Source organism: Homalodisca vitripennis, chromosome X, assembly GCF_021130785.1.
Source record: "Homalodisca vitripennis isolate AUS2020 chromosome X, UT_GWSS_2.1, whole genome shotgun sequence".
Taxonomy (NCBI): domain Eukaryota; kingdom Metazoa; phylum Arthropoda; class Insecta; order Hemiptera; family Cicadellidae; genus Homalodisca; species Homalodisca vitripennis.
In genome coordinates, this window is record NC_060215.1 from 30,092,847 (window position 1) to 30,114,223 (window position 21,377).

Sequence of the window (21,377 nt, forward strand, 5' to 3'; positions counted from 1 at the left end):
ACATACCTTCTCATTCCGGATGTCATCTGGATGGATGGTGGCAGGTTTTTCCATCGCGACAAGACTCAAAATCTGAAGTAAATGATTCTGCATTACATCTCGAATAATACCAAACTCATCGAAATATCCTCCTCTTCCTTGAGTACCAAAAGGTTCCTTAAAAGTGATCTGAACAGAGGCTATGCATTCTCTATTCCAAGTGGGGCTGAAGATTCGATTTCCAAACCTCCAAAAATATATCAACATTAATTATAGAGTTAAATAGTGTTTTTTAAATTTAATTATAGACTGAAGCATGAGATAAATTAATTATATACCACCATCTAATTTTATAATTACAAAGCAATTAAAAATATCACGATGTGATAAGACAGGTTTGGTCATACAGTACCATAAGAACTTGGCTGGCAAAGTTCACAGTGTCCCCCTGATAAGATAGTATTCAGCTATGATATATCCATGACCCTGGCCTTTGGTAAATATAATGCAAAAATTATCTGCAGATTTGTTCAATCCAGGTTTTTGTATATAGATTGAAATGAGCCAATTGAAGTTATACATAATAAAATACGTAGGTTTGTAAATTAAAATAAAATAAATCCATATCATCACATAGGTTCGGTTCCTGTCCTGGCTATTGTCCTATTGCCCTAGGACACATTGAAACAAAATAAAATTGAAAGAGGATAGAAAATGGAAAAATAACTACTGACCATTTACCTAAAAGCCGCAATGTATTTTACCCAGATTATCGTGAATGCCATAAATTTGTTCTTCTCTGAACATAAACAATAAGTAAGACAATAGCTTATTCAAGTTGTAGCAGCTTCTCCAAACACCTATTCTGTATTAACTTTTGACCATTAACTGAAAAAAATTACATCATCACCTTGCCCAGATCATGATTGATAGCACAGATGAAGATTGGAATATTGCCTACATAATTTTCCTATTATAACTCACCTGAGTGTCATAAGGTTTTGTACCATCTCCTTTCCCAGGTAGTGGTCGATACGGTAGATCTGCTCTTCCTTAAATAACGAGGCTAGATGAGAAGATAGCTTCTCCGAGCTGTTGGAGTCCCGCCCAAATGGCTTTTCTATTATAACTCTTGACCATCCTCTGTAAAAGTTCATACAGTTTTAAAACACAATTAATTAATTCTCTGCCCTATCATTACATTACATCACAACATGTTATTCAGACAACCTCGAGGAACACCATCATATCCTGGAGTATTTGATGAAAAGTGAAAATTATCCATTATAGAAAGAAAACCCATCCCAGATTTTTGCAACAACCACATAACTATTCCTTTTTACAATTCAAACGTATTTCACAGAATAATTCTACCCGATTTTTATGTCATTACCAATTAAGGATTTTTAATTCCTAAATAGATAAAAAAGTCAAATCTATTTTTTTTTCTCCTAATCATAGAAACCATCATTCATAAAATTCAACAATACTCCTTGTGGATTCTAGAGATAGCTAAGGTGTCATCTTTTGCACAATTTTGAACCACATTACCTTTAATGGAATCAGTTCTCAATCACTAGGCCTAGTATAGATAAGTAAAAACATGTGGAATTTAAGTTTTGGGTACAACCATCTTGGGACCCTTTTAACGTTGGTTAATACTGAAATTTGAAACGTACTGAGCCTTGAAATAATCTAAGAGGTACGCGGACCTTTTAGCGAGGCAAAGGAAATGATACTGAAAACCTGTGCACCGTGCTGGGACGTACAAGAGCGGTGTAGCCAGCTTTGAAGAAGAGTAGTTTCTCTGTTCAAGCTAAATTCCTCAGCACATCTTTTCTCTATCTTCGTTCCAAGGGAAGAGCGAGAAAAGCTTACTCCCTGTTAATCTTGAAAAGCAACAAGTACAGACTATTAAAATCTACAGATCCCTCAGCTAGAAACCTGGCAATAGTAGACAGGGTTGCTACGGGAGTCCAATAATGAAATTCCCTGACTTTTCCCTGATTTCCAGACCAAATTTTTCATTTTTCCCTGACTTTTTTTCGACGCAATCCCCAGGGTTTTTGGCAATTAATGGGTGAGCCAGCCGAGCCGCCTCGGCTGCCTGCTTCATGCGCCGCGTCGTCTGCAGGCTTGGACTCGGCGCGGCGGCAGTAAGTTTATTTGTGTAAAGGGATTTATATTTTTCCCTGACCAACGTCGAAATTCCCTGACTTTTCCCTGACTTGAGACCGGATTCCCTGACTTTTCCCTGATTTCCAGTCCTGTTTTTTTTCCCCTGACTTTTCCCTGACTTCCCTGACCTGTAGCATCCCTGGTAGACAATAAGCTATAGTCAAGATTAGAAAAAAGGCTCGGAACATCTACCAGCCAATGAAACAAAAGTGGCAGACGCCACAATCTTGGTTATGAAGAGATTTTTTAATAGTGTGATTAAAAGATCACAACAAGAACTTAACAAATGCAATATCCTTATGTCTTAATTGTACATGAATTAATCAGTTTGAAATTTATTTTCTTTACAGTAAATAGTAGAAAAGCGAAAATGATATTTGAAATGAAAGTATTTCCAACCACATAGCCATTTCCATTCTGAAAATCAGTGGAAGGGGCACAAAATGTAAAGTAAAAACTCACTTTGTAGACATACACGTGTTGCGCAAATGGACTGTTACAGTTTCGAAGACAGACGGTGGCAAAGCAAGATAGAACAATCGGTGTGCAACTCCTTGTCTGGGCTCATGCTTCTCCAGGGCTTGGTTCAGCATTTCAAAATCCTTCCGGTTGTCATAACTTCCTTGGAAGTAATAGTTGAGTTTCCAGAAGTCCTCGAAACGCTCCTTCTCCTCAGGTCTAACCTGCCAATTAAATACTACTTACAAACTTCCACAATTAGTACTACAATCAATAGGCAAAGAAAATTTTATTTTACTTGCTTATCGCTTCAACTGAAACTAGAATTACTTAAAAAGTTTTTAATACACAACGAAATCAGTAGAAGTCTTTCATTGCAGATGTTCTTTCATAATAAAGAAAGGAACATGTAGTTGTAAATTTGTATGATTATAAGGTGGTTGGCCACACTGGTGAAACTTATGGTGTGTGTTGGGTTTTCTACAGTTCAGAGTGTAGCGACTGTGGGCCTCATAATTAAGAGATGATTCGTCTAAATTCACAGCTCACCCATTCTTGTTCTACAAGTATAATAAACGAAATGTGATGTTTGAAGCACGGTTTTTCTTATAGAGTGCAGCTTTTTAATCCCAAATACTAGATCTTTACATTCTGAACACAAACTCACTACGCTACCACCGACATAATTTTAGGAGTATTTCAAAAATAAGATTTTGCGATAAAAACAATTGATCTGATATTTAACATACAAATCACTTATAACTTGTTGTCAAACATTGTCTTAAACTATAACAACAAACATAATACAGAAAATATGGAATTTTAAAACCTATTTTATCATAAATATAAACACTTTATGATTATGTGAATGTAAGACAACAATATAAATTACTTCGGGTGTCGTTTAAATCTAGATTCAGGAAAGGTTGGATTTGGAAAATATACTTTAAACCCACTGATAGGTTAAAAAAAGGAGAAATGTTTGGCACATTTGTTGTCAAATTTCCTCTATACTGTGAGTAAAAGATTTCTTTCATTCTAAGGGAAAACAGTTGTTAAAAATCTTCTGTTATCGCTCATCAGATAGGTCCTAGATGACCAGGTTCAGTTAGTGTAGATATTTAGGATTTATAATTATCAAGGAAGGTAATTTTCACTATTTATACAAAATTATGACTTCATAATAGAAGTGGCTATAAGGTGAGTGAGTCATAATTCTACACACATTGAAACGCAAAGCAAGGGAACATAATTTATCTATTGACATCTGTAAATAAATACTTGGTGGGTAACCTAAACTGTTCAAATTATCAATGGTTATGACCATGTCGTGCTGCTGTGAATTATACATAAATGAGGGTGTACAAAAATGGTACTTAAAGAATTTATATATCACTCAATATCAATTTCTCAAGATAATTTGCATGATAGAGGTGGAAGTCTTAAAATATTTGAAATTTTACGAAACAATTAATTTATTATACGACTGGCTAGAAGTGGTTTCATATATACACCTCAAACTACCAACACATTTTTTGCTAACACATTCTTTGCCATCTTTAACTGCTGAGAACAAGCAGCTAACTGTGAGAAACGTTTTATCACAATCATACAAAGGTTATCAGCTAAGATGAGAGGTCAGGGGATCATATTTATTGCCACATAATGGATTTTATTATTGAACCCCATATAAAAAGGTAATGTTGGGTTGAAATTTCATGCTGATATCAACATACACGAGTTTGAGCTGCTGGATCTAAATTGATCTGTATGCCCAAACAACTCCTATCATATATTCTTTGTTCACAGCCAAGAGCTACAAATCACTAGCATATTTATAGCCTGTGTTTGTGATAAGGCAGTTTTTATTCCCTGATTAAAACTAGTCATCAATATTTTAGCAACACTCTCCTCCTAAACAGAACCATCCCTTAATCCACTTGATTTCATCCATAAAATAAGTAACGGAACAGGCTGAATAATGGTATTGTGAATAAAGAAGACGTAAACTTAAATTTTACAAAAGAAAACACAAACTCATTCTAAAAGTTAATTACAAAAATGGGGTTTTTTTCATTTAATCATCATCATTTTCATGTAATTACCTCATACAAAGTGGCCAGTAGTGACTCAAGTGATTAATGGTACAATTAATTTGTTATTGATTCAAACTCTAGCAATGAACACTGATTTATATCTAATATAATGATCGGTAAGTACTAAGAACCACGGTTACACACTTACGGTCATGTATGGTTCACATCTCTTCCGCAGATCCTCCACTGTCAGGTTTGACCTGGCGTACCCATAGAAAATGATTTTACTTGGTAATAGTTTGTCTCGAAATAGCATCCATAGTGTTACGTACGTTTTCTTTTTCGCCAGATCTCCCTAGAAAACAATAAAGAGTTACAAATCAACCTTAGAAAATCACAAATACAAAAGTAAAAAAAACAACTATTTACCACTAATTCTGATGTAATGTCTGAATTAAATCTACACTGTGTATGTTCGAATCTAATGCCAAACGTGTATTGAAAAAGGTCAATTTTGTATGATATCCTTAGAGAACTTAACAAACATACAGTCTTTTATAACTGTTGTGGTTTTAAAACACAATGCCTTATAAATACAAATAAATACAAGAAGATAACACATTGTGGCGGATCAGTAACTGTTCCAAGTTAGTTATCAATAAATGTTACAGGCATTTGAATATTTTTTAAATCAACTTTGAAATTTTTGTTAGCATTGACTCTCGGATCTTAAATTATTCTAATATTCCATCTAAATTGATTTGCTATATAATTACAAAATCTTACTTATCTCTTATCTTTGTATGTTTCTTTGAACAGTAAAACCTTCAGTTTGTGACATTTATAAATGTATAAGCTCATTAACCCAAGTATGGCGGACTAATAATCCAAGGGTAGCCAGTTTGGTAAATCAGGTGCGCCAACTCTCCGATACTTTCCCTCGTCTAAGAGAGCATATAACTGACCAGTAGTCTGATAGGACAGACTAATACAAGAAATCAATTTATGAATATCTAAAAAAATGTCTTGACTGAAAGATGTATTTTAATATTATTGGGAAAGAAAAATGAGTGGCTCAAGATCAGTCAGTAATGCTAACAAAGAGACCAAGGTCAAAAGATCTAAGGTCAATCAAGAAGTGGCAAAAGTCTGGGAGTCTGCAATAACTAGGCCACAGCTACATTTCAATGTCAAGTTTACGTAGTTTCCCAACTTTCACAAGTTATATTTTCAAGAAGTTAAAGCTGTAATTTGAAAAGTACTTCCCAAATGAAGAATTAGGTTTTGTGGTACATTTGTATGTGTGTGTTTGTTTATTCAAACTTTGCAGGTGAAATGAGCAAGAACCCAGTTTATGTGTGGGTCAGTTGACATAAAGCAAGGTACATATTTTTATTAAACTGCAAACTTAACATTTTAAGTATTTCACACCAAAAACGGGCTCAAAAACTTTGATTATATTTTTACCATTCACTAAATTCCTGACAAAATAGTGAAGACCATATTTCTAAAAATGCCATTATAAAATTATGAAACATTTAATTCTATTTTTGGAAAGGTATTATTTAAACCATACTAAAGACCTTATTCATGGTCTGGTCTAGTAAAATTTTGCACATAAGTTTAATTTATCAATACATTCATATCATAAAAATAATTTAAAATTTTTTTTCTAAAATATTAATTTTTTTTAAGTTTTTTGCCATAATGTTTTTCTTGATTACAATAATTACAGTAATAAACTTGATTTGAGCACAAATAGTATTATGTGTTATTATGATCCTTTAGTATTGCTGTTGTTAATAAGATTATACAAATAATAGTCATCATAGATATTTAGTTTATACAGTTTGTTTCAGCCAACCAGTCCCAAATATCTAAAGGTCAAACAGCTAACTGCAGAGATTAATTTAAACAGACTCAACTAAATTAACCACTAAATTAACCGACAAGGCAAGATGCGAACTTAATTCAGTAAAGATAGTGAACAAGACGCGACAAGGCAAGATGCGAACTTAATTCAGTAAAGATAGTGAACAAGACGCGAGAAGGCAAGATGCAAATTTAATTCAGTAAAGATAGTGAACAAGACGCGATAAGGCAAGATGCGAACTTAATTCAGTAAAGATAGTGAACAAGATGCGAGAAGGCAAGATGGAAATTTAATTCAGTAAAGATAGTGAACAAGACGCGATAAGGCAAGATGCGAACTTAATTCAGTAAAGATAGTGAACAAGACGCGAGAAGGCAAGATGCAAATTTAATTCAGTAAAGATAGTGAACAAGACGCGAGAAGGCAAGATGTAAACTTCATTCAGTAAAGATAGTGAACAAGACGCGAGAAGGCAAGATGCAAATTTAATTCAGTAAAGATAGTGAACAAGACGCGAGAAGGCAAGATGTGACCAGGCGTGGCGCGATGTCCAGCCGCCGAGGATCAAGCGCTCATTATCGATTTCAACAGTAAATTGGAGCACAACAGAGTGGGAGGTGGCCGAGTTGCTGTAGGCTCTATGGGTAATGGGGACCTTGGCCTTAACCCACTTATACAAGGCGTAGGGTCCTGGAGAGTTTCCACATGGCTGCATTCTACTTCGATGGGAAAGTTATTTATAACGAAACGAAAACACTTTGAACTTATAATTGCAAACTTGCTGGGGCCATGATTTTGTTGAAGAAGCAAACTTAACTGGCTAGTCTTGAATTGTTGTCGAGCACATTTGAAAGAATTAAATGACTATATTGGTAATATTTATTACAGAATCTTAGATAACAATCAGTTGACTATTTCAGTTGATAGTAGCTCATCGAAAATAGATAGTAGTGGTGTTTATTTTGAATAATATACGAGTATTCATACGAACTTCCTTATCATTCAAAGATAAGCTCGACAGGTGGTAGAGGCCACTCAACTTTACCAAGTTCAAGCGTTATCTTCCTGAATGCGCATTGATTACTGTGGTCCATAAAGGCCTTAGGATTTTGTGTGGGTAGAACATTGGTTTTACGAACTAGCTTACGTAATGCATACCTATAAAGTATTATTAAATATATGTTATGCGACGGCGACATACTCCAGGAATGTATTCCTAAAAATGTTCATTTAGTTCACTTTAATTATAATAAAAGTAAATGATAAAAGTTGAAATATTTTACATCAATCCCAAAGGCCAGTTTCAAGCCTGCCTACACCTGCTTATGTGTTTAAAAATGATAAGCGCAGAATATATAAACACACCAATAACCTATGAGATATAATTTTTCATTCTAGCGCTCCAAATCCCACAAAGGAAGACCGATGGCTTAGTTTTAAGAACACAAGTCATTTAAGAACCACCGTTTTGGTACCTCACTCTGGCTAGACGTCGTAGCTTTAAATTAATAAAAATGTACTCTACTCATACACGAGAAGTCTGAGAAGAAAACATAATAACGGGTAATTAAAAGAATGTTATTTCGTAAATAAATAACAAATCTCGTAAACCTAATGAAACCTGCTACAAGAGAAAACTCCGATACACGGAAGAAACTAATGGTATCATATGTCCAGGGTGTTCATGTTAAAAGTATTCAGATATACCGTTCTTAAACGTTTTGAAATAAATTGTTTTGCGTGTTGGATAATTAGCCAAACTCTGAAACAAATTCTTTACCAGCACTTATCTTAGATTGTCCAAAATTCTTAAATGGCAAAGTACGCCTTGGATAGAAATTAAATGAGTAGTTTTACAATTCGTAGTTTTATAAAATAATTAGTTTTACGACTTCCGAATAGATGCACCAGTTTATATGTATTTATTACTAACCTTTCTAAGGACTCAAAAACAAAAGACCACAACCTATTTTACAATTTTTTAAAATTGTCCGAGACTCAAAACATTTCGTGCGCAACGAGCAAACGACAGGCCCAAATTAGGTTCTTTCCACATCAATTCGTAGTCTTTTTGCGAGCTTGTATATACGAAGTAGCCTACCACAATGCATAGATACCATTCTTCATTTTGATATACTTGCTATAGGTTAGGATTTTAAATGTCTAAATAAACTGTTAAACCCTCGCTTGGCCTGGATAGTTACAAAAAATTACCTAAGAAATAAAACAAGTCCATTCGAAAATGTTCACGATCATTGACAGGAATTGGAAAGGGTTTGCGATTAAAACGTACATGGCCGTTAACAACATATACCAGATCAACATTACGGCAAGCTATACCGCAGCTAAGTCGAGCCATTAAATCATTTATGTACTTTTGGTTGAGTGCCTGCTTGTGAAACAAAACCTGACAAACGGGCAGAACGTGGTTTGCTACGTTCTGAGAAAGAAGGTCCAGACAAAGACAGGCAGATAACACGCAATCCGTGTCGACAATACATGTGGAACCATTATTGCATACGTCAGTGTTCTAGACGGTCGATTCCAAAAGGATTTTGTCGTGTGGGTTATGTCTGAAGTGTAATAGAGTTACTTGAGACTCTATTTACGACACTCTTAATCATTATTTAAATCCTGCAACATAAGATAAAGGTTTATTTTTTACAGTGGCCGCCATCTTGATTTTAACCCCAAAAGCAAAATGCTTAACCTTAATCACTTATACGTACTTATTTTAATCTTAAAATTATGTGAGGTGACCCATTTCAAAAAAATTAGTTAATACGGATCCAAACGTTTTATTGGAACTTTTGTATTTTTACTGTTTGTTCTGAAAATGTGAAATGTTGTTGTACTTTGTCGTTGTTTGAATATTAAAAAATTATACATTTTACAAGAAAGGATTTCTTTACAATCAATACAAATATTAAAGACTTTTCGATGTGAATTGATAATATTTAAAAAATGTGACACATCCCATAATTCTACGACCAAAAATAAAGGCGCAAAAGTGCTTAAAGTTTAACATTATTCTTATGGCGTAAAACTCGAGTTCGTTTCTATACAGCCAGTTCTTAAACAAAAAGAAAAGTACAGGTCCAAACATTGAGCCTTGGGGCATATCAGGTCTTCGTCGATGATCTACACCATGCTAAACCAAATAGAATGCCTCAATCCTTCACAGATGGTGGTAGGCATCTCAACTAAGATAATGTTTTTTTGTTCTCTTAGGACAAGAAGCTTATACATTGCACTTAGTCCTATAAGAATATTAGCGCAGCGTCCGGAATGACAGAATATGGGTAAGGTTGGAGGTAGGGGCCGTCTCCTATCGAGATCTAAGAGGAAGAATTAGGACAATAATCACAATGTCCCACCGAAAGAAGGGGAGGCAAGCTCTGAACCAGCCTCTCCAGTCAAAGTAGACAGAGGATGTCATACCCTTGTTGAGGCTAGCAAGAACATTTGATACTTAGGGAACGAAACCCCTCAACATTTGCGGTAAGTGATGTGCCGTTCCTGGACATCCATAAGGTTGCCCAGATTTAAGTGACACATCGGTTTTTGCTGTGCTCAGTGGTAGGTTCAACTGGAAGGTATAAACCAGCCAGAAGTGATCCCTGATGGGTTTAGGATAATGTTACTGAACGCCATATCGAGTCTTGCTTCTTATATTCGTGTCGAACAAGAGAACAAATACGAAAGCTTGATTTTCCAACGAACCTTTCAGCCGAAGTCGGTTCCCGGTGACTTCATGCGGTAATCTTCTCCGTCAGGGATCTTCTTTCAAAATTCAAACTGTAGTTCAGTGGACAGGATGATGTGTCATGAATAGCTCATTTGAAATAGCTGCGTACATTACCTATAAGTACCGACGCAGTCAGTCAGTATCCAGATCGCTTTCTACACTGCACGGCTTGTATATGGGTGAAGGCGAGTCTGGACCGAGAGTCGTGCGGGTGGTGACCTGAGAAGGCTGCGTGTATCCGAGCTGGATACAGCGCTCATTATCTGGATTATAGCTCTGCGGGAACATTCAATTATCCGGCAGAAGGCCTGTCACATTCCGCACTCACTACACCGGGCTGATAATTTCACGGGCTCGCGATTAAATTAGAAAGTAACTACAGCCGAATCCACGACTCGCGATATAGTTCGATGTTCCGAACGTCAGGCATTCAGTCTGATTGTGTTAGGCCCTATATATCTTTTTCAATACGAGTATAACAGCGTTGGCATTAATGAAACTGACATTTTAAAGAGAAAGCTTCATACTCAAAATGAAACGTGAGTTTCACTGTCATAAAGATGGTTCGTGAATGTGCATTTTGTGGAAGAATACGACTCACATTCATTATACCTCACTAATCCGGACCCGATAGTGTCATATCCGATTGTAGGACTGTAGGTCCACGCCTAGTTTGACGAGGGTGGCTGACGTCACTTTTCTGCAGGGTAGGACAGTTAGTCCACGCCGACACCCGTGGACTAACTGTCCTACTTTTCAAAACTGACCTGGCCGTGCATTAGTTTTTATACCTGTGCTCATTCTTCTTTGTGATCAGTGATGGTTCCACTACACTCGCACAGCATAGACTGCTAAGGCAGTAAATATTAACAACAGTTTACTCAAACCAAAACTCAAGCTATCACATATGAAGTAGATTGCTAATTTGAATTATATTTAAACAAATTCCACACATCACTATATTACTATCTGAGTGATTCGGCATCATCCTATTGAATCATAAACATCTACAGTAATTAAGTATTAATTATTCCTTCTCTTGGTTCATAGTTAGTATACGCCCTAATAATGTATCTACGAGTAGAAACTTCACGTAGTACAAGTTAATAGAAATGGAAAATTTATTTTTTGTTTTATTAACACTTGATAATTAAAACAACCAATAGGTTATATCTAATATATCACATTTATAATCGTTTAAAATTACTTTAAATAGGTAAAGATACGAAAACAAAATATTTTATTACTTTAAATAGTGGCTCTTGCCTATAAATCCAAAATAAATAATAACGAAACGTATTGCCTACAGAGACATACTAGCTTACATAATGCCGCTAACGATAGGTTTTAAATGAACAATATTTAGCAGATATAGAGTATAGATCTGGAACACTCGTTCAAGTGCTGCAGAGTGAGTATGACGATCCCCTGTCAACCCCTCGTCAAAAGAAACCCGTGAGTCGGACAGTGGGTCCACGATCCCGGCCTGGGACCCACTGTCCACCCCTTAAGAAGTAGGTAGTAAATGCTTCCGGCAGTTTTACGACGTGGACCTACAGTCCGTTTACCGTCATATCCTGTCCGGATTATCGAAAGTTCGGATAAAAGGAAATTAGAAGTGGAGACAATGACTTAAAATCTAATTTTAGTCTTAAATTACTGTTTGTACCTAATCATTGCTTGCGAATACTAAAATAGTAATGGTAGTACTACTACAGTCTGTCCGGAGAGGCTTGTCAATGTGCATCGATGGTAAGAGACCCCTAATGAGATAAACATTGCGTCGATGGTTACTTTTCATCAACCCAAGTGTGTGTTACCTCCCAACCCTCTTTCTCTACATACATTTTAGTATATACGTCTGCGTTCTGTCTGACAACAGTTAATATATTAATTGGAATAGTTCATTACATTTAAACTAAAGGACAACACTGATAACTTTTTTAATATCTACACTAATATACAACGCTGACTGTAATGTAGTGTAGTTGCTGTAGTATACAATGTTAAAACTTCGACTATTGAGAAACTTAGTGGTCGATGTTCTCCGACACATCACACAACGTTACCTATGAATAGACCCACACCTGCACGATCTCTCAGCTTAGAATTTCAGGGTGGCTACTCAAAACCTCTTTTCAATTTCCCGGTTTTCCTGGTTGGAAATTCCGATTCCGAGTCTATTTTTAAACCAAATAAAACACTGTAATACTGTATTTAACCCTTATGCCGAGTGTGACGTTGGCGGTTTATCGTCACCAGCTGTACTAGCAAAAATGCCACTAAGCTGCGGTGCTCTAGCAAATTTCGTCGCTAACGATATGCGAGAAATTCGGTGTCGATTTATCGCTATCACCAATTTTAAGCTCCTTAGTTTTTATCTATGTGTCTTTCGATGTGTCGACACAACATCGTGTATACCTAATAACTTTCCTTTCAGTGATGTTTGGAAATACATGTATCCAAATTGGAAACAAACAAAGAGTAACAAATAAATACCGACAAGCGTTACCGCGGGCAGACTGCAGTCCAGTATTGCGGGCCAGAGGTCTGCAGTAGACGAACTTTCGGTACGAGACAATGATTTTGCCGGTACACAAGCTCGTATCAGTACAACCAAAATATAAAACCAAATACTTTCATCTGAACTCCAATCAATTTGTCCTATTTGGTGGTCGGGGGGGGGGGGCAAACCTAAGAATACCACGCTACTCCAATGGAATTTGCGGAGATTCAGGAAAATGGATAGGCCTACATTTAAAATTAGAAGTCATAACCTCTACATTCTCCTTTTAAATAATAGTAATGGCAGATTATAAAATTAGCTCCCAGAATATATTCCATTTACATAAAAATATATGGATATATTTATATTTACAGAGAATATATTTATGTACAACACGAAGTGTTTTTCGCTGAGCAGCTAACGTCCGCGCAAAGAACCAGCAGACACGATGGCGTTGAAAAATGTAGACACAGAAATACGAACATTTAAATATTATTTATAAATCACGGTATTTTGTTACTGTATGTTTCTTAAAAGTTTTACACACAAAGAACTACAAAAACACGTTTCACCAATCGGTACTTCGTGTACTGCCGATCGTTGTCGTTCACGAATAGACGAAGCACATTATCTATCGACGGTGCGCCAAAATAAATAATAAAAAAAAAATACTAATCATAGCTAAAATATTATTTGCTAAACTACAGTAGTTTGTTAATTTGGTTATCTATCTACATATTTTAATACGGAAATTACAAAAATGTTTTAGCAAACGGAGTCGTCCGCGAATAGACTAATTTTTGGATTCGAGATTCAGCTTCCTCATATCAGTACTTGTAATATTGTGAAATCGTGAATTTTTCAGGTGTATTTAAGCAATTCTGTTGGTATCGGAATCGTGAAAAGAGCCGCGGTATCGAGTATTGGAAACGATCCATCCATAATAACAATTCCAGGGACATCACAAACATTCGCGCATGTTTCCCGGAGCCTGAAACTCATCCATAATGCACGCTTTCCCAGATTCTCTTCGTTGGGTTTTGCCCTGGTCAGAGTCCCGCGAAAGTATCGTGGCTTCGAATATATCCCACTGACGGCCAATCCTTGAAGAATGCATCAGAAAGTTATCTGCTACGGAAGTTACCGAAGTGCGGTTAGTTCGCGTTGTGTAGCATAAGGACCTAAACACCATTCCAGAACAGTGCCTTCTATACGAGTAGTTGCATCCAGAATTAGGGAAAATTAGTGTTATCAATTATTGGCTCTTTAAGGTAATGCAAGAATAGAATCATCCCACCACAACAACACAATTACCAAGTAAATGATTTAACGGACAACTGTGGTTCGTCACAACGTGTTCGTTAGATTATCAGTCAAGGACCACGAAACGACATGACATTACGTGGCTCCTCATGCACGTTGGACTATTTGGACCGATCGTCACGTGTGCGGGGAAGTCGATCAGGTAAATAATTAACAGTAGAACTGACGGGATTTCCAGCTGTCGTCAAACCTATCCCGCTCTGACGACGAACTGACGTGCGTGGTTGATTCGGTCGGCTGGCCGTCTGCCGTCAGTATACTGGCGACAACATTAAGTTGAGTTTACACTGGCAAGTAAAGTAGCGAGAGAATTTCCACAACTATTATCGCATCATGTGAATAAGATAAGCAATTTTAATCACGATTACTGGTTGTTACGAGAGTCATTACGAACTCTGTTCACAAACGGCAGCAATATCTCGGCAATGTTTATAATTGAAATTTTAATAGCCGACACTGATCTCCAGTTCTTGCAAACAACTGTCCGTCGCTGGTTGCGCTCACGAGAGCTCTTGTGCCCGTTTAGACAAGTGATTTTTACTGTCGGACACAAAACTTGCGTAACTTTTTGCCAGGTAAAGGCAGCTAATTCAGTTGAGATTTGATTGTGACCGTAATAGCAAAATATAACATCACGTTCTTTGTTTCAACCTATTAAATCTGAGGACCAATCGGAACGTATGGGGTGTGTGTGCGTGCGTGTGTGCTGCGTGTGTGCGTGTGTGTGTGGAGCACTCGTTCATAGACGAAATCGGGGCCTCGGCCGCAATACGAGCGGTAAGCGGTGGGCGGTGAGCGCTGGATCGAGAGGCAACTTGAAGTTTAATGTTTGTGTTGTACATATGGGGAACACTCGACACTAGCCATGGCAGACGTGAGCAGCACGGGACTGCCACACGATGCCGATAAGTCCGCCGCCAATTCTAGACATTAAATGTTTCTCCTGCCGCTCAACCCTCAGCTCAGTCTGTCATTGCTGTGCAACAAAACGCAAACGCTTCATTCTTGTTGTATCGGCTAACCCACCATTTCCTTCTCCAAAAGGTGTCTTATCTGGCCTGGTAAAAATCCAACCGATATTCTGGTGTACTCAAAAATCGGGTTGCACTTCTTATCAAACCGTCAAACAAATTATATTATTCAAAGAACCTAACTCTGATAAATACTGTGGGAAACAGATCTTATTATGGTTTAGTAATTATAATCTAATTTCGTATTAATGATTTATGAGAGTAAAAGAATAGCGTATAGTATAATAATAATAACGACATAGACAGTCATTTTACTGCAGTATAATTATTATCTGGAGCACAGTTTGTTATCTCGGTTAGGATGGCCAAAAACCTATCTTAACGGGTAAGGCGGGATTGTGTTCTACTGCTATCGACACCGATCGGGAGCACAGTTTGTTATCTCGGTTAGGATGATCATAAACTTATCTTACCGGGAGAGGCGGGATTGTGCTCTACTGCTATCGAGATCGATCGGGAGCACAGTTTGTTATCTCGGTTAGATGATCATAAACTTATCTTACCGGAGAGGCGGAACTATCGAGATCGTCTTATCCGGGAGAGGCGGGATTGTGCTCTACTGCTATCGAGATCGATCGGAAGCACAGTTTGTTATCCTCAGTTATGATGGTCAAAAACATTTCTTAACGGGAGATGCGGGTTTGTGCTCTACACTATCGACCATCGATCGTTAGCGCAGTTTACTATCTCGGTTACTAGTAACATAATTTAATTAACACCTATCTTAATTAAATTTCTGACCATCGGCGCAAATATTAAACGCCCGTCCTGGGAGCCGCGGCTCTAAACGCACACAATACCCTCACCGCCGTCACACATTTACGCTACAACCTACCTGCAATAAATAAGGGTCATTCCACATCAATTCAAACCAGAAAAAAATAAATTTTTTCACCAAACACCTCAGATTTTTTATGAAACTTGGTACATTTGTTCTATATATAGAGATTAATAACACCACCAAATTTAAATTTTTATCTCACATACTTTTTTAGTTATGGCACTTTAAAGTTTGGTCGTTTCTCAGTTTCCGAGCATTGGATAGTGCCCAGTAAAACGTGTATTAGGATAGAAAAAAAAAAATTCTCATTCACTTATTTGGCACCCAATCTTGGTGAAATTTTCAAGGTAGGTTTATATAAGTATAAGGAAGTTTAAAAAAATATATAACATAACCCAAAGCTAAGCATAAAATATTATAAAAAAAATATTTTTTGAACTTTTTACAATTTAAAAAACGGGAACATGGCTCAGCGTAAAATTAAATATCTCAAAAAAGGGAATGAGATAATCAAGAATTTTTTTCCCCCCTAAATTATCTATATGAAGTGGGCTTTTGATTTAATAAAATAAAAGTTTTGTGTATTTTCTTCCTTCTATTAACTAAGGCCATTGCAAGTTACAATATATTAATTACAATCAAAGCGAGGTTGTTACCAGTCTCAATGGCTACAGATTGTTAATGAAAATTAAATAAAATTTTTAATAATTTTAATTTAACATTTTAATAATTATAATGTTCTATATAAACATTATAATTATTATAATATTTATATAGAAGCTTAGTTTAACACAGTACTGTACCTAAGTTCAATGTCAACATTCATGTTTAAATAGATTAGACTACAGAAATAAACAGGCAGATATTCTACCTCCTAATCTGGGCAAGTTGCAACACGAGGTTTTTCATGTCATGACAGGCTGCTTTTCTAGGCAGTGTATCTGACAGTTATGAGCCAGTCTGTTACTAGTGTCCCAAGAGGTAACAGTGTTATAAGCTTGTGGTGGTTATAAAGTGGTGTATTTACCTTTCTTTGGATTTATGATATTGTGTTAGTGTGTGTGTCTGAGTGTTGAATTGAGTTTTAACTAAGGTGCCAATCTTTAAAAAACCTAATATTAATACAAAGATTAATGATATTCCATATACTTGTATAGATCAAATTTTTGAACTTAATTTTTTGAAATTTTTCGTTGTTTTATGATGCATTTGTAAAGAAGAGAAATTTAACCTGCTTTTAAATCAATTAGAAATGGACAATAAGTGTAGTATAGGGCTATTAAAACTGACAGAATGCCACAAATTAACTTATGTTACAAAAAAAAGGGCTAGAAAAATGTTAGTGATTTGTCTGAAGAAAATCTCAACTTGATTAAAATAAGAAGTGAATTAGATGATAAGGAAATAATTAACATTTGTTTGCATCATAAGAGTTTATTTTTGACCAAGTACGAATTCCTCCAAAAAGTCTGTTGTGATCCTTTTAAAAAACATAAGAAACCCATTAAAAATGGCTTAAGAGTTGTAAGTATTCAGCAAAGTCAGGCCTGTATCACAAAAAGGTTTAAAGGTAAAACCAGGGGAAAAGTTGTGCACCAATTGCTCTAAAAATATATTCTCTACTCCAAATGACTGTGAAGAAGAATCACATGATGATGATCTTTTTTACACTGCCAACTGAAACTGAAACTCAGTTACAAAAAGAAGAGGCTATTGATTCTCTAAATTCCTCTTTTAACGGATATTGGTTGTTCACCTCTTTAAATTACATGCGTTGAATGAAAAACTCCAAAATTGGTTATGCACAAAATAAATTAGAAAAACTGCATCAAAATGTAAAAAAGAAAATTGAAAACAGTTTTAGATGTTCAGTTGCCACCAAAAATACCTAAATTGCAAAAAACAGCTGAACAAAAAGCAGATGAAATGGACCTGCTTGTTGAGAATATAAAAAGTGAAGTAAATAAACTTTCATCAAAAAAGAAAATACAACTATTAACGATTCCAGCATCACTGAATTGGTCGAGAACAAAAATCAAAGATGCCTTTGAAGTGTCTGATTATTCTGCTAGACAGGCACAAAAATTGTACAAAGAAAAAGGACTTTTGGCTGAACCTGAACCAAGAAGAGGAAAGAAAACTCAGTCCTGAAGTTGTGGAGTTGGTCACAAAATTTTTATCAAAGCGACGAGCAATCAAGAGTTTTTGCCAGGTATGAAAAGATGTAGTAAGCCTGGGAAAGAAAAAATATGAGAAGAAAAGATTAATTTTAAGTAACCTCAATGAAATATTTGCAAACTTCAAAAGGGAACATCCTGACATAAAAATAGGGTTCTCCAAGTTTTGTACTCTTCGTCCCAAATGGTGTGTTCTGGCTGGTGCTAGTGGAACACACTCTGTTTGTGTGTGTACTATTCATCAAAATGTGTTGCTCTTAATACATGCAGCACAACTGGAAGAGAGTCACAAAAGATCTACAAAATCTTCTTTTATGTGAAAATCCAACTCAAAACTGCATGTTAAGGCGAATGTGAAACATGTCCCTCAAAAGACAATCTGGACAAACATTTCTTACAAGCAAAGTTTGAAAACTATGAAGAAGATGATAGAATAGAATTCAAACAGTGGGTAGCTACAGACAGGACACAGATGATAACACAAACTTCAACTATTGATGAATTTGTTGACGAGTTGGCAACAAAAATAGAAAAACTGATCCCTCATTCTTATATTGCAAAAAGCCAGTCCAGCTATTTTAAAAGCTTAAAGGATAACTGTGCGCCAAACGAAGCCATTATATCAATGGACTTTAGTGAGAATTTCTCATTTGTGATTCAAGATGAGGTGCAGGGTTATCATTGGACCTCAGACTCCTGTACTGTTCATCCAGTAATTATTTAACATGTGTGTTGACGAGGAAAAAATAGTCCTCATCACATTGTGTAATCTCCGATGACTTAAATCATGATGTTTGTATGGTTTTATAAAATACAAGAAACCCTGTTAGAGTATGTCAAGGAAAATTATCCCAATGTCACGGATGTTCACTATTACAGTGACGGTTGCGCCGGACAGTACAAGAACAAATACAACTTCATGAACCTTTCACTTCATGAAAAAGACTTCAAAATTAAAGGCCAATGGTCTTTCTTTGCTACAAGCCACGGCAAAACTGAATGTGACGGTATTGGGAGAACTGTTAAAAGGTTGGCGAGAAAAGCAAGTCTTCAAAGGCCTCTTCAAGATCAAATACTAACAGCAGCTACCTTTTACGAGTTTTTGTAAATCAAACATATCCAAAATAAATTTCCATTTCATTTCAAAAGAATCAGCAGATGATGTTCGCCTACAGCTTGAAACACGTTTTGAAAAACCTTAATACTACTCTTCCAGGTACCAGAAGTTTTCACAACTTTAGACCCTTGGACTCTTCAGGAACATTAGAAGCAAGGCGAATTAGTACTGATGAACATCCTAGCCTAACGTACAATTTAAGGAGAGGGTTGGCCTTAAATGTAAGAGAAGAAGATTTGTACCCCTCACGCTACATTGCTTGTAAATACGACAATCTTTGGTTCTTTGGGATAATAACAAATGTTGCCAAGGAAGATGGAGACGCTACAGTAAAAATTTCTTCATCCAGCAGGACCATCCCCCTCATTTTACTGGCCAAAACGAGATGATATATGTGATGTGCCGATTCCACACATCCTTGCAGTGGTTGAGCCTCCACACACCTCGACTGGAAGAACATATCAATTCTCACCAGAGTGCATAAAATTAAATTGAAAAGCTAATGGTTCATTAACTTTCAAAAGCCTTAAAATAAGTACAGTGAAAGGGTGAATTATGATTTCCAAACATAAAAATGTAATTTATCCTTTGTTTAACAAGCTATACCCATTTTATTGAAACCAGGCGAACTTCACATTGCTCGTAAGTAATATAATGTCACTTTCAATGGTATCAATAAATAGAAGGAAGAAAATACACAAAACTTTTATTTTATTAAATTAAAGCCCATTTCATATAGATATTTTAGGGGGAAAAAATTCTTGATTATCTCATTCCCTTTTTGAGATAATTTAATTTTACGCTGAGCCATGTTCCCGTTTTTTAAATTGTAAAAAGTTCAAAAAATATTTTTTTTATAATATTTTATGCTTAGCTTAGGGTTATGTTATATATTTTTTTAACTTCCTTATACTTATATAAACCTACCTTAAAAATTTCACCAAGATTGGGTGCCAAATAAGTGAATGAGAATTTTTTTTTCTATCCTAATACACGTTTTTACTGGGCACTATCCAATGCTCGGGAAACTGAGAAACGACCAAACTTTAAAGTGCCATAACAAAAAAAGTATGTGAGATAAAAATTTAAAATTTGGTGGTGTTATTAATCTCTATATATAGAACAAATGTACCAAGTTTCATAAAAATCTGAGGTGATTGGGTGAAATGACCTGGTTGAATTGACATGGAATGACCCATAAACTAGTTATAAAACGTACATGAACTAATATTTTTTAATAATATGTTAAAGTAGGGATATTATGATTTTAATATAACCACGATCTTTAAATGTTAGATTTACTATATCAAAAGTAAATCACATGTAATTCGAAGAATCGCCAAAATCAAATTTAGAGAGTCGTGCACGGAAGCTTTCAAGAAATTGCAGCTGTTGACTCTGCCGTGCCTCTACATTTTGGAAACAACTTTTTTTTTGTATGAGTAAATGTGCCTTAACCAGAGGCCGAGACGTACACATGTATGAGACACGTGGCAGAGCTAACTACCGAACTGGGAGACACAGAACGGTGGTTTATGAACGCTTGCCCTCGCAGGCGGGTGTTCAGTTTCTCATCAGTCTGCCCAATTCAATTAAAGATGCCCCAACGCCTAAGGCGTTAAAGACTCGCCTTAAACGCCTCTTGGTGTCACAAGCATTCTATAATGCAGGTGAGTTTTTGGCATTCGACTGGGAGACCGCCCAATTAGAAGACTGACTCCGCTGTACTAAGTGGGTAGCATTGGCGATGGATGAAAGAGGCGTAACTGTGAAACTGTATGCGTGAGTGTGTATTGTTGTATGAATGTTAGAAATTTTAAAAAACCCCATGACGTTTGCCATACAATGTAAATATTGTCTTCGCAATAAAAAAGATTTGATTTGATTTTGACTTATCTATTTAAATAATAAGAATTAATTAAACCTGTCAGTAACGTTAGGGACAGATTATGTATGAGTAAAGAGCAACTCGACCACTTGAGCCGTGACTGCGCGTACGAAAGCGCTCGGTCCGGTTAGGGGCCACGGCCCTCTCAACAGAGTATAATTACTATTCAAAGTCAATGCTACGACGCGGATCTGTTTGGACTCACGAATCGTAAAAGTGCTGAGTAAACCGTGGCTATAAAACCGGTTGTACGATCAAGAATGGGCAATTAACCGAAGATG

At 36.2% G+C, this 21,377-nt stretch overlaps 1 protein-coding gene across 7 annotated transcripts in view; it reads right to left on the reverse strand.

Annotated features, from left to right (window-relative positions):
• The window catches only part of LOC124368871 (glucose-6-phosphate 1-dehydrogenase), a 68,067-nt gene that overhangs the window by 14,491 nt on the left and 32,199 nt on the right, over window positions 1–21,377 (reverse strand). For all 7 annotated transcript variants that reach the window (XM_046826339.1, XM_046826340.1, XM_046826338.1 and 4 more), the window contains 4 exons: window positions 4,861–5,007; window positions 2,620–2,840; window positions 964–1,122; window positions 7–226 (listed from right to left, as the gene is read on the reverse strand). In XM_046826339.1, coding sequence (XP_046682295.1) covers window positions 7–226; window positions 964–1,122; window positions 2,620–2,840; window positions 4,861–5,007 — 747 coding nt within the window. The remainder of the gene's footprint in view (window positions 1–6; window positions 227–963; window positions 1,123–2,619; window positions 2,841–4,860; window positions 5,008–21,377) is intronic.